Source organism: Schistocerca cancellata, chromosome 1, assembly GCF_023864275.1.
Source record: "Schistocerca cancellata isolate TAMUIC-IGC-003103 chromosome 1, iqSchCanc2.1, whole genome shotgun sequence".
In the NCBI taxonomy this organism is placed as follows: domain Eukaryota; kingdom Metazoa; phylum Arthropoda; class Insecta; order Orthoptera; family Acrididae; genus Schistocerca; species Schistocerca cancellata.
Window position 1 is genome coordinate 1,050,795,334 of NC_064626.1, and position 14,769 is coordinate 1,050,810,102.

The following is a 14,769-nucleotide window of genomic DNA, read 5'->3' on the forward strand; positions in this document are numbered from 1 at the left end:
GGTCTTCAGTCCTGAGACTGGTTTGATGCAGCTCTCCATGCTACTCTATCCTGTGCAAGCTTCTGCATCTCCCTGTAACTACTGTAACCTACATCCTTCTTAATCTGCTTGGTGTATTCATCTCTTGGTCTCCCTCTACGATTTTTACCCGACAGTAAGCATCTGCAATTAGAAGCGGGGTTCTTTCTTAAATTTTTCTGTTGGGAACGAAGCATACAAAGCGTAAAATGTAAGGTATAAAACAGTTTCATATGTTCATAAACTTTATTTATTCACACATTTATACAAATGTGGTAAGCGTTAATTTCTGCAAACACTGGAATTAAATACAGAACGCACGTAATAGTTATTTTCTCGTATATACATTTAGGAGCAGAATATATAAGACAAATGGCTCTGTAAGAAATTTTATCTATGTACAACTTCCACATCACAAGATGGAAATATTTTTTTGAATAATGTGTTGAACTGGTTCAAATAATAGTCTCAGTTAAACAATAGAAGAGACAAATATGTGGGTATAGGTAACCAGTAGCACATTTTTAAGTATATTTCATTTTAAAGGTAATACAGAAATCTACACTTACAGACTAAATTACTATCAGAATACGAAGAATGTCAGAATTGTTGTACAAGCTTTTGCTACACCATGTATATTCAGACATATACCTTGGAATTTCCCTGTAAACGTTGTGTAAAATGGATGTAATGTGGGGCAAAAAGGATTACAGAGAAACCAGGCAGCATTCTTGATATTTAATTTGATTTGCAAGAGGCAGGTATAGTATGGGAAGTTCTAGGAGTAACATTACAGAGTTATATTGATGCTGAAAGCACAAGCTTGACTGACATGAAACATGAGTCTTTCCCCTTCTAACGCACCATTCTCATCTTCAACTATTTTCTTCTGCTAAACGCTATTTGAAATACTGAGAGGTTGTTGTTACCGTTACAACTACTGACTAGCATTAACAACCAATGCGTTTAATATAAGGTACTCATTTTAAGAAACAAAGCCACTTCACCTCTCCAGCTCAATACGGAATTCGTCTCGGATAGGTATTGAACTCTTCGAAAAAACATATTCAGTGAATCCTGGTGAAAGAGGGAAAAAAACGATACTACTGAGGCGCATCGCCATTGAGTCATTGTTTCACGCTGTGCCCAGATTTTAAGTTGGCTGACGCAGTAATCCAGTTCGATGTAGAATTTTGAATTGTGTCTTGTTAACTACTTTGGTTTTTTTATAACAAAATAATATCAGTATTTGATAACTTTCTCAGTTACAGTTCTATTCATGTTGTTTTCCATCGCTGCTTTTTTATTACTATCATCTTCAAAAATAATGAGTATGTCCTGTATCATGTCCAACATTGGTTATCCAGTACATTTCGTTATGTACAAAATATGAGCACAGATACTCCATCTGGCTTCTCTGTCACTCATACTTAGGAGGTTGAGTAGTTCTGCAAAAATTTATTGATTGAACAATCACTGTTTCATTGTTGACATACTAGACGAACCAAAGTGCTACAAAGACAGAATGGTTTCGACATCTTCTCCTTCCTCGTTCCTTGAGCTACGTTTCATCAAATCACCAACAATATACTTCTTTACTGTGGAAATTTTGCTGTCCTTATTGTCAGTGGGCCATATTGTTATTCTCGATTTTCTGTGAACTGTAGAATTTTTTTATTGTTTCTTTATTACGCTCCTCAGAGTTTGATGGAAATCTGTAGCACGCTGAACATCTCTGTTCTGACGGAATGCAGAGATCCGTGTAGCTCACAAGCAAATGCGGCGACTTCAGAGTGCACACAGGTCGCGGCGCAGACGTGGGCTCGGAAGATGCGACCGCGGGGAAGTCCCGCTGGGTGCAGTTCTGACGTCACGTGACCAGAGGGCGCTGCTTCTGGGAGCAGCGGACAGGCGGCGCTCTCGTCGGTGCTCAGCCCGCTGAAGGTTTGGCTGTGTTCTCTGGAGGCGCGACGAACTTGACCGGAAGCGTGCTAGTCTTGGCCGGAGGTGCCTCCACGTCCACGTAGAGTGGCAGGTACGTCTTCCCGTCCAGCAGCCGCGTGCGCGCAGTCACGTGGCCAAGACGTGCGTACATCTGCAACAGTCAGAAAAGAAATTCAGTATCCCAAAGGGCTCGCTTCAAGAGGATACTATCCCATGCTGGCAAGCAGGACATGAGCTGGTGAAGTAATTCCGAGGGTGAAACAAGTAAAATTGATTTCCTTCTGTTATTGTGTGATTAGTCGGAGTGCAGGGTTAGCAGAATTTGATGGAGCAACAGAGAATTAATGGCGTGCTATGCATCACCTTGTAAATTCTCAATGGTAAGAATGTTTTATGCCAGATCAGAGTTTCTTAAAGGACCTGCACAGGTTCAACACTCGACAGTGCCAGTCTGTGAGACCTTTAATATATCGAGGTTACCCGTATACCATCAATAAACTGTCAATTGGCAAGGTGATTTCGAGCACTGAAAAGAAATCGTGTGGTGCAACACTTTAACTGTAACAACAGAAAATAACTAAAAAGAGGAACCTGGTCAGAAACTAGCGGAAAAAAGAGGAGCGACTTGTCGCACGTTAACGTACTAAATGAAATCAGAATTACGTCCCTGAAAGATTTCGTAAACTCTTTTCGGATAAGTCCTACATCCTACAACAAATTATTGATGCTGATACGTAATAAAATAGAGAACAAAATTATGTTGATGAGACATGAGTCGTTAACGACAAGAGTTTAGGAGAAAACTCGAAGTTTCTGGCGACAGGCAGGTCATAGGAATGCTTGAAGTTTAGTTGTGTAATATCAACAAACACAAAAAACGCCATGTGGCTGGTTTATGAAGCTCTGTTACAACTGAATGGAGAATATTGTCAAACTATCAATATCTGACCTCATAAGTTCAGTATGTATCGATAATACTGATAATAGTTTGAGAGTTGTCAATACTGCTCGTGAATATTTCTAGTTGACATAAGACGGTCAGTATATTGACGGTTCGACAATATAACTGAACGTGGAACTTGACTGTACCTCATGCATGCGTGTGCATGTGTGTGTGATTTATGAGTGTTCAATGGTGAGGTTCTCAGCGCCCCTACGAAAATTAGTAGAAATCAGTGTGTTTAAAAAGTCTAAAATGTTATGAAACAAATAAGAGTACATTTAAAAAACATTTACTCATTCTCTCCCATTTTAATGCACTGTCACCCTCACAACCATACTATGTCACGCCCCCCGTTGTAGTATAAATGTGATCAGATGTTGTAAATTTGTCAACTAAAACACAAATAAAGTAAGAAAAGCTAACAGAATTACATATGGCTCCGTGTTTGGCCGATCAGTTACACGTTAAAAACTTTTCCGTGAAATTTCAGGAAATAAGTCTGTTTCACAGAACCTTGGAGTTGTGCCATACTCGTGTCTTTGTTGGTTAAAACTAAGGACAAATTTATCCTCTTGTCTTTATGTAAAAGACAGTCTACTAAAACGTGGCGCACTGCGATCTCTACGGCACAAGCATTACACATCTGAGGGTCCTCTCGCTGGACCAAGAAGCTATGCGTCACGGTACTGTGTCCTATGTGAATACGAGTGAGAAGGACCGCATGTCACATATGTGACTGGTAGAAGGTACACCGTGGTTGAGCTGTTGATTTTACTAAGCGAAGGTTGTTGCCTGTCACCTCCAACCACAATTCTTCCACAGATGCTTGACTGTACTTCAACAATGAAGAGATAGCATGTTGGGGGATAGCACACTGAATTTCCTGACTGTCGCGCGATGCTTCCTTGCGTGCTACATCTGACACTGACACCCACGGGCCCTGGAGCCCCGCAGATAAACACCTCCTTCCTCAGCCTTTATTGAGGTAGAGAAGGGTGTTCTGGATATTTTGGACCGTTTTATCTGTTGGGCACAAGGGTGGGTTACAAGTGTCGTAGACAATTAAGGACACTCGGCGAGTCGGAACAGAAAAGAAATTTAGCAGTCGCAACAAATCTTATCTGCTCCATTGCCCCTAAGATCCCGTATACTTTGGTATCCCATAGAGGGGATTCAAGAGGTAACCGCATCTTGAAGACATGATCAGAAGAAACTATAGAGTAGCCAACGGAGTCCCCCTTTTTAGACCCCTTTGTGAATACAGACGCTCCTGGTGGTAATTTAAAATGTCGTAAAGGATCAGATATAGGGGTTCAAACTCTTCTGTAGGCCACTGAGTCTAAAATTACTGTGGTCCTTTGCAGTGACCGAGATGGGATTCGGTTTCAACCCTGAAGGGGGCGACTTCAGCTCATGCTTCACGCGGTTCCTAAAACTTTTGTTGCTCGTGGGCGATTTGAGAAAAGGTGTTCCGTAGCTGGACGAGCAACAGTATTGACCTAACTGAGCTGTCTAGGTATCATGATACAAGTCAATGTGTCATTGTACCAGCACCATCTCCTGAATACTTTGTTTGGGTAGCACCCTTGCAGTAAAAGAAATAAGGAGTGGCTTAGCCACAAGGTTAATGGTAGTTCCAGACTGGATGCTAAGAGTTTTGCCAACGAAAGCCAAGTATGTGAGGTTTGATACCACTTTGGTGCGCGGTTATTTATCTAACAAGTAACGTGGACGAAATCAGTTTACTCTTATATTCGAAGCGCATTTGTGGATACCTGTCGTCTGTTACACAAATGTATAAACTACTGTAATATGAACGTGTTGTAAGACGTATGCTTGGCCGGCGATGGGCGAGGCATGACAGAATCTCTGACCAGAGAGTAGTTTGTCGTTAGTTGTTGCTTGTCGCTAGTCTGCGCTTGTCTGCGCGAGTCGACAGTAGTAGTCTGGTGGAGTCGGCGTGTGTTGGCTGTGTGCTCTGCTCGGGACTCTGGTCAGGACTCTGGAGGATGAGTATTGTTGTAGAAGGTAAAGAAGCAGCCTTGCGCATATCTAATAATGTATTTTAATTGTCAATTAATTTGTTCCAAAAAATGCCCCAATAATAATTTTTATAATATAAAGTAACTCCTTTGAAGAAAAGCATTCATTTCAATTTAAAGAATATTTCCAATGCATTATCATTCCTTCCAAGAATAATATATATATATATATATATATATACGCCAGCATTGCACGAAGCTGTGTCGAGAAATTCCTATTTAAGAGCAGATATATTTGCAGTTTTTATTGAGGTAAGAATTTTTGCTTTTTTTGTTCAGAATACAGGGCCGAAGGGCAGCGCTGCTGTCCTCATAAAATTTATCAGGTTACAAATTTTTTTTTATTATTTTGGTGTTTAGGAATTTTTCTGTTTCGAACTTAACATTAAATGAGAAAAGAATTTTGTGGGAACATTAAATGTGAATGCATTTCTGCACACAGACTATAAATGGGAGCCAATTTTGTTCAGAGTTTACAATATTTAAAATTCATTTAATTATTATTCTTTGGGGAGGTTACACTTGGCTCATTTTTACATTTTAATTTTTTTATTTTTTTGTGGGGAGGTTACAGTGTAATAAAATAATAATTTTCTACATTTCTTCGTGTAGTGCACTGGACAGTTATTCTACACAGTTCCTCGATTCCTCGTCGGTCTCAAAGCAAGTCAATATTACCAATTTGTTAATTAATTAGCAAACTCCACACAAAAGCGAAATGAAAAGGAAATAAAGTGGTAGGGCGTACACGTCCGTGGTTATCAAAATATCGTTTCTTTTATCAAATGGGCCTTGGCTTACCTGTTGCACTACCACCACTATTACCATAAAGGATTAAGTTCTTCTGCGTACTGCATTTACTGTGATGATAGAGTTGAAAATACTGTAACTGATTTTCAGAGTCGTCTTCATCGAGTTACTTACATGTTCCATAGAGCAGTTACACGATTTTTATCAAAATGATCCGCTACGAGTCGCTAGAGGCTACATGCGAACCACTTGTTTTTTGAAAATTGTTGATCATAAATATGTTACTAGTTGCTTTAAGTTTAATAAGACAGAAGATATCAGCCTTTAATAGTTTCCACGTAGCTAGTGACACACTTCATTTATTTAGTTGCATATGCTACCAGATTTATTATTAAGTCTTTCTATACAAAAGAAGGAGTTATCCAAGAGAAACGATTTGATACTAAATTTAAAATTTAGTTTGCTATCTGACAGGCATTCTATGTTGTAGGGCAAATTATCAAAGACTTTTCTGGTTGCGTATTGAACACTGTTCTGACCTACCGACAGCTTCGGGAAACAATAATATGAACCATTTTTTCTTCTACTAGTGGATAAATGGATATCAATATTCTCTAATTCTGTTCTGGATTTGTGAAGAATTGCATTAAGAAATGTACATATTGTGAAGGTGAGGTTAAAATTCCTAACTCCCTGAGAAGGATCTGCAGGACGATTGTGGGTCAACACCATGTATCATTTTCACTGCCCACCTCACCTCTGAACAATCAATATGCTCTTCCTATAATACGTCGATCCTCCCTTGTAGTGGTCACAAGTGGTCGATCGAAACCTTGACGACGAATATTGCCATTTTTACGATCCAAGCAGACCACCAACGGGCCACTGTCACATCCGAATGCCCAACGAATTTGTATATTGTACTATTCGACCTGTTGGCCAAATGGAGACCCACAACGAGGCCCCCATTCACACTTTGTCAGATGCTGATAACGCTGCGACAACGCTGCATCTCTGTGTCCTCCACAGTGTTCACTCAGCACCTGACGCTGTTCACAGCCCTTAGATACCGTATCAGGCCTGGTAACGACATTTAACAGGAACACCACTAATGCTCTCTGGTGGCAGTTTTACATGTCAGAGGGAACTTCAACGCTAATTCCTTACATTTCCGCCACCGATAGTGCTTACGTATACGGAGCTACATTGATGTCCGACCATGTCTTCTAGGTGCTTCATTTTTCTTGTCAGGCATTGTATGATAAGATGTTGATTTTCCTGTTTCTAAAACTGGGAATCATGCGAACTGCACGGTTTCCTGATCTTAGTTGTTTGAGCACTAGAGCATCGAGTTAAGAAGCGTGTCAAAGTTTACGTCCATTACTTACTGTAGGAGCTCGGCGATAATTTAAGAGAAAATATGTAGGAAAGGATAAGCAAGAGTGAAAAAACCTCTTCATATTTTAAGGGTGAAATGAAGACTTCGTCTGTAAGCAGTGGTAAGTGACAGTCGACGGGAAACTGACTCATTGCATTTAAAAAGTAGTAAGTGATGTGCTTTAGCCTCATTAGTTGTTAGTTCCACCATAATCCCAGGTATAGCGGTTTTTCTCGATATTCAGTTTCTAGCTACTGACGATTTTGGCAAGAGGTGTGCATCTAAATAGTGGTAAGTGGCACAAACAGAGCTGCTTGTAAGCGGTAACGTGTGCGGTGGTCGTGCCACGGTAATGGTTTTCAGTAACTAGCTGTAAGAATGTGGACACATATGACTCTGATAAACATCCTGTGTACATTCTTGAACGGCTACTAATCAGATAAATGTATACATTTCTTTAAGCAAATAAACAATGTTAAGTCGCGTGGCTTACCATAGTTTATGTGCATTTATGTTGCCCTGCGATGGCAGGCATGTTAAACGCCATCCTTAACGTTGCTGAAGTGCTGTAGTGAGGTATTTTCATTGGTTTCTTATAAAGCAATAGCTACAGCTGCACCCATACCTCGAAACCCATATGAACAAAAGTCAGTTATGTATTTACCTGCTTACGCACATTATTTTTGCATTTATACATTCTGTAAGGCCTGTGTTGTGTGTATATTTACATTTGGCATATTTATTAGCGTGTTAAGGAACAAATATTAACTAGCTGTCGATGGATGTACACTCTAAGAAAAAAAAAAAGCGACACACCACGAAAGAATTATCCGAAAAGGGATGGAAATCGGTAAACGTGTTCTACTACATATACAGACAAAACAGTGATTATATTTTCAGAAAAACTGGATGATTTATTCAAGAGAAAGTGCAAATCAATAACACGTTTACCCACCTCTGGCCCTTATACAAGCAGTTATTTGGTTTGTTGTTGACTGTTAGATTTGTTCGATGTTCTCCTGGGTGACAACGTGCCAAATTACGTCCAATTAGCGTGTTAGAATGTCAGACTCCCTTGATCGTTGGAGGAGCCTGCTCATAATGCTCCAAACCTTCTGAATCGGTCGAAGATCCGGCGACCTTGTTGGCCAAGTAATAGAAAACGCTCGCCGTGCACGGGGAGCCATTATCTTGCTGAAGTGTAAGCCCAGGATGGCTTGTCATGAAGGGCAAAAGAATGCGGCGTAGAATATCGTCGACGTGTTGTAAGGGTGTGGCGGATGACAACCAAAGTGATCCTGCCATGAAAAGAAGTGGCACCCCGGACCATGACTCTCTGATGTCGGGCCATACGGCGAGCGACAAGTCGGTATCCCACTGTTGTCAGGGGCGTCGCCAGACATGTGTTCGTTAGTCGCTGGCGCTCAGTTCGAAGCGAGACTCAAAATGGTTCAAATGGCTCTGAGCACTATGGGACTTAACTTCTAAGGTCATCAGTCCCCTAGAACTTAGAACTACTTAAACCTAACTAACCTAAGGACATCACACACAAGCATGCCCGAGGCAGGACTCGAACCTGCGACCGTGGCGGTGGCGCGGTTCCAGACAGCGAGACTCATCGCTGGAGAGAATTCCGCTACAGTCTACATCTACATCTACATTTATACTCCGCAAGCCACCCAACGGTGTGTGGCGGAGGGCACCTTACGTGCCACTGTCATTACCTCCCTTTCCTGTTCCAGCCGCGTATGGTTCGCGGGAAGAACGACTGTCTGAAAGCCTCCGTGCGTGCTCCAATCTCTCTAATTTTACATTCGTAATCTCCTCGGGAGGTATAAGTAGGGGGAAGCAATATATTCGATACCTCATCTAGAAACGCACCCTCTCGAAACCTGACGAGCAAGCTACACCGCGATGCAGAGCGCCTCTCTTGCAGAGTCTGCCACTTGAGTTTGTTAAACATCTCCGTAACGCTATCACGGTTACCAAATAACCCTGTGACGAAACGCGCCGCTCTTCTTTGGATCTTCTCTATCTCCTCCGTCAACCCGATCTGGTACAGATCCCACACTGATGAGCAATACTCAAGTATAGGTCGAACGAGTGTTTTGTAAGCCACCTCCTTTGTTGATAGACTACATTTTCTAAGGACTCTCCCAATGAATCTCAACCTGGTACCCGCCTTACCAACAATTAATTTTATATGATCATTCCACTTCAAATCGTTCGGCACGCATACTCCCAGATATTTTACAGAAGTGAGATTCCAGGCCGAAGACGTGTCTGGCGACGCCCCAGACCAACCTGATTGTCCCCCACCATGAGGCCTGACAACCAGGAGTGATGTTCTGGGCCGGCCGCTGTGGCTGAGCGGTTCTAGGCGCTTCAGTCCGGAACTGTACTGCTGCTACGGTCGCAGGCTCGAATCCTGCCTCGGGCATGGATGTGTGTGATGTCCTTCGGTTAGTTAGGTTTAAGTAGTTCTAAGTCTAGGGGACTGATGACCTCAGATGTTAAATCCCATGGTGCTTAGAGCCATTTGAACCATTTTGATGTTCTGGGGTGCCATTTCTTTATATAACAGGATCCATTTGGTTGTCATCCGCTGCACTCTTACGGGACAGTTGGAAGTTGACGCCGGCCAGTGTGGCCACGCGGTTAAAGGCGCTTCAGTCTGGAACCGCGCGACCGCTACGGTCGCAGGTTCGAATCCTGCCTCGGGCATGGATGTGTGTGAAGTCCTTAGGTTAGTTAGGTTTAAGTAGTTCTAAGTTCTAGGGGACTGATGACCTCAGATGTTAAGTCCCATAGTGCTCAGAGCCATTTTTTGGTAAGTTGACGATATTCTATGCCCCGTTCTGGGCTTACATTTCAGCAAGATAATGCCCACCGAAGCACGGAAAGCGTTTTCTACTACTTATCTTCGTGTTTGCCAAATCCTACCTTGTCCAGCAGGTCGCCATATCTTTGACCAACTATGATCGTCTGGAGCTTTACGGGCAGGATGCTCCTACCATCCCGTATTTTTGACGACCTAACGTGCCAATTGGATAGAATTTGGCATGACATCCGTCAGGAGGACGTTCAACAGCTCTATCAATTTTGAGATTAATAAATGATTGCACAAGGCCTAGAGGTGGACCTATGTATTACTGATATACTCAATTTGTAAAGCTCTTTCTCTTGAATAAATCATCCAAGTTTTCTGAAATTGTAATTACTGTTTTGTCTGTACATGTTCTACAACGCATCTACCGATTTCCGTCCCTTCTCGAGAATTCCTTCGTGCTACATCGTGTTTTCTTCTTGTCTGACAGTGTATTTTACTTTTGTGTGGAAGATAGAAAGCTTGTAAATCTGAAATTTCATAGGTTCATAGGAACAACACAAAAATGCATCCTTCCGAGGATGCATCAGGTCTTGACATTCTACAAGCAGATACAGCTGAAGCAAATGATCAGCGGAGCAGGCAGAAAGCTCGGGAGAAGGTAAAACATGGAGGTATTCAGGAACAAACGAGGAAAAAGAGAAATGAGGGAAAGGAACATAAAACCTATGGGGACAAGGGGGCCTAGGAGGTGCTGTATTAAAACATGTAGGCCCTCCACGTCAATGCTCTAAAATTTTTTTCGAGCTTGTAAGTGAAGAAGTTAAGCATCTCATATTCAGCTGAAAAGCAATGATATGCAAAATGTGCACCTACAAAGTTGTTTACGGTCAAAAAGAGTTATCTGTAAAACGACACTTTAAATTTTGGAAAGGTTTCTCAGTAATACTCCGTTAACTCGGCCAGAAAGTAAAGTAGTAAATCTATGGAAACAGGTGTTAAGTGCACTAGACATGCAAGTAAACAATGTTCAGTAGCCACTGACAAAATTGTAGGAGTAGAATTGTGGATGGAATTTAGCACTATAAAAATATGCCATTGCGGTAGACTCATGCTCATAAAATTAAGATAATGCTGATACATGGTGAAACGAGGATCTGGTGGGCGGTTTACGGGGGTAAATCACCTTGGGGTATGACCATGCGGTGCATTTGACCTGCGGTCGTCGCATGGCGGCGCTGGCAGCAGTCCACAAAAGCCGAGGTGTGTTGGTGCGTGTCAGAGTACGGTGCAGCGAGTAAGTGTGCAGACGTTTAGAGACGTGCTAATGGTGACTGTATGTTGAAAATGGCTCAAGGAACAGATATTGATGACGTTATGAGGAGTAGAATACTAGGGCGATTGGAGGCTGGTCAAACACAGCAGGTCGTATAACGGGCCCTCCATGTGCCACAAACTGTGATCTCATGATTATGGCAACGATTGCAGCAGACAGGAAACGTGTCCAGGCGCTACAATACGGGGCGTTCACAGTGTACAACACCACAAGAAGACCGATATCGCACCGTCAGTGCCCGCAGACGGTCATGGAGTACTGCAGGTAGCCTTGCTCGGGGCCTTACCGCATCCACTGCAACAGTTGTCTCCAGACAGACAGTCTACAGACGACTGAACAGACATGGTTTATTCGCCCGGAGACCTGCAAGATGCATTCCACTAGGCCCTGGTCACAGGACAGCCCGTAAAGCCTGGTGTCATGAACACAGTACATGGTCATTGCAACAGTAGTCCCAGGTTATGTTCAAAGACGAGTCCTGGTATAGTCTGAACAGTGATTATCGCCGGGTTTTCATCTGGCGTGAACCAGGAACCAGATACCAACCCCTTAATGTCCTCGAAAGGGACCTGTTTGGAGGTCGTGGTTTGATGATGTGGGGCGGTATTATGATTGGTGCACGTACACCCCTGCATGTCTTTGACAGAGGAACTGTAACAGGTCAGGCGTATCGGGACATCATTTTTCACCAGTATGTCCGCCTTTTCAGGGGTACAGTGAGTCCCACCTTCCTCCTGATGGATGATAACGCACGGCCCCACCAAGCTGCCATCGCGGAGGAGTACCTCAGAAGATATCAGGCGAATGGAGTGGCCTGCCTGTTCTCCAGACCTAAACCCCATCGAGCACGTCTGGGATGCTCTCGGTCGACGTATCGCTGCACATCTTCAAACCCCTAGGACACTTCAGGAGCTCTGATAGGCACTGGTGCAAGAATGGGAGGCTATACCCCAGCAGATGCTCGACCACCTGATACAGAGTATGCCAACCCGTTGTGCGGCCTGTGTACATGTGCGTGGTGATCATATCCCTTATTGCTGTCAGGGTACATGCGCAGGAAACAGTGGCGTTTTGTAGCACATGTGTTTCGGGACTGTTTTCTCGACTTATCACCAATACCGTGGACTTAGAGATCTGTGTCGTGTGAGTTCCCTATGTGCCTATGCTATTATCGCCAGTTTTGTGTAGTACCACGTTGTGTGGTACCACATTATGCAGTTATGCTTAATTTACGAGCATGAGTGTATGTGAAAACAATGCCCATGTCTGTATAAAAAAATCACATTGGATGCACGTGCAGTATGTTATTTATGAGAATTTGACGATTCACTGCGCGATTTCTCGACACCACCAAAAGGTCGTCTACCACTCTTTTCCAACGAGATCTTCAGATATCTGAGTTATTTTCATAGAACGAATCAGGCCATGATTTGAACAGAGCAGAGGAGGGGAAGGCTGTGTTACCTGCTTTCGCCGGGTGCAGAAGGCGATGCAGCAGCACATGAGGAAGGCGGCCACGGTGACGGCGCTGGCGATGTAGAACGTGTAGTGGCGGTAGTGGGAGTCGAGCAGCCACGGCTTGTACATCAGGTGCAGCGTCACGATCAGCGCCAGCACCGTCGTGGCCGCCAGCAACAGCAGGCCGATCATCCAGCTAGGGGCTGCCTCCAGCTGCAACAGGGCAAGCACGCCAGCTCAGCTCAAACTCCTAACCACTGTACTAGTGTTTTAGTCAAACGCTGGCAGACGAACAGCAAACAGAGAGGGCGTACAGAGTGCATGTGGGGAACAAAATTGCCGACTATTTCGCTCCAGAGGCAGGACGACTTCAGGGAGGTATCATTTCTCCGGCCCTCTACACGCTATACACAACCGATATGCCATAGTGTGGTTAATAGTCCTCTACGCCGACGAAACGGAGTACTGGTCCACAGGAAACCGAACAAATAGGATACAACAAAGGTCCGGAATCTACTTAGCCAGACTGGAAGAACGAAAGCGTAAACACAGAATTAGACCAAACTGTACCAAAACTCAAATGTTCTTTTCCAGCACAAACACCTAACGGTGAAATATAAGCTTGATATCAAAGATACACAACTTATATTACTTGGAATATCTCTACAAGCCAGTGGAAACGTAAGATACTTAGCTCTCCATTAGGACAAGCACCTAAATTGGAAAATACACAAACAATACATGTGCAGCGTATAGAAAAAATACGCCAGAGCGGACATGTGTTGCTACTGAGCCCGCCACAGGCAGGCGAGAGTATTGGTCACTGAAAAGCAAAACACAGCTGACTGGTCTGTGGAAAAAAAAAAATGGTTCAAATGGCTCTGAGTACTATGGGACTCAACATCTTAGGTCATAAGTCCCCTAGAACTTAGAACTACTTAAACCTAACTAACCTAAGGACATCACACACACCCATGCCCAAGGCAGGATTCGAACCTGCGACCGTAGCAGCCTCGCGGTTCCGGACTGCAGCGCCAGAACCGCACGGCCACCGCGGCCGGCTCTGGTCTGTGAAATGGAGCCAGCTGGGTACTGTATAGCAGCAGCCGAAGCTGCTATATGCTATTGAAAGGATGGAAGCCTTCCCTCATTTGCCACCACGGAAGCGTTTAGAGTAAGTGCCTTAAGCCCTGTGGCCGAGGGGCTCTAGGCGCTTCAGTCTGGAACCGCGGTGCTGCTATGGTTGCAGGTTCGAATCCTGCCTCGGGCATGGATGCGTGTGATGTCCTTATGTTCAAGAACGCTTCAAGAACGGTGACTTTTACGTCGACGGTCGGCATGGCGGTGGAAGAGAGAAGGTTTGCGAAGCTATTGAAATAGACGAAAGCAATCACAGGAGATCGTTATCGGCAGCAATTGATTCGTTTCAGCCGAGCACTGAAAGCCAAACGTCCGCCATACAGTGAAGGACGTGTGATTTTTCAGCGTGAAAATGCTCGATCCCACGTCGCAAAGCCCGTTGAAACATTCTCGGAGACGTTAAAATGGGAAGCCCGCTCCCTCTCCCCTCCATCCCCCCTCCTCACTCCATTATCCATATATTGCTTCTACTGGCTACCACCTTTTTCGATCACTGGCACATGGTCTGGCTGATCAGAACTTCCGGTCATATGAAAAAGTGCAAAATTGGATCGATTTATGGACCTCCTCAAAAGACACTCAGTTTTTCCGCCGCGAGATTCTTATGCTGCCCGAAAGATGGGAGAGAGTGGTGGCCCTCGATGTCCAATACTCTGAATCGCAAATGTTTTGTGTTTTTTCACAGTAAAGTCTCGAACTTCAAGAACAAATGGCATGCAGCACTGGACAGTCGTACGCAAGTAGTATCAAGCACTTAGCCACTCATACACGCAATGTGGCCAAAGTACACACATTATGGTGTTATGGTAGGAATTATGCAGACTGCTCGATAACAGACAGAAGTCCAAAACTGGTCGCCATTTAAATAAAAACAAACTTCTGTGCAACTTCGACGGTTTTGTAGTTTCATCGAATCACAGTAATTTCCTGCCT

At 43.7% G+C, this 14,769-nt stretch overlaps 1 protein-coding gene across 1 annotated transcript in view; it reads right to left on the reverse strand.

Moving 5' to 3' along the window:
- Window positions 1–271: 271 nt before the first annotated feature.
- The window catches only part of LOC126090542 (uncharacterized), a 50,214-nt gene continuing 35,716 nt past the window's right edge, over window positions 272–14,769 (reverse strand). Inside the window, exons 2-3 of the mRNA XM_049906994.1 lie at window positions 12,703–12,909; window positions 272–2,113 (exon numbers count right to left, since the gene is read on the reverse strand). Of these exons, the coding sequence (XP_049762951.1) occupies window positions 1,949–2,113; window positions 12,703–12,909 (372 nt within the window). The 3' untranslated portion in view covers window positions 272–1,948. The remainder of the gene's footprint in view (window positions 2,114–12,702; window positions 12,910–14,769) is intronic.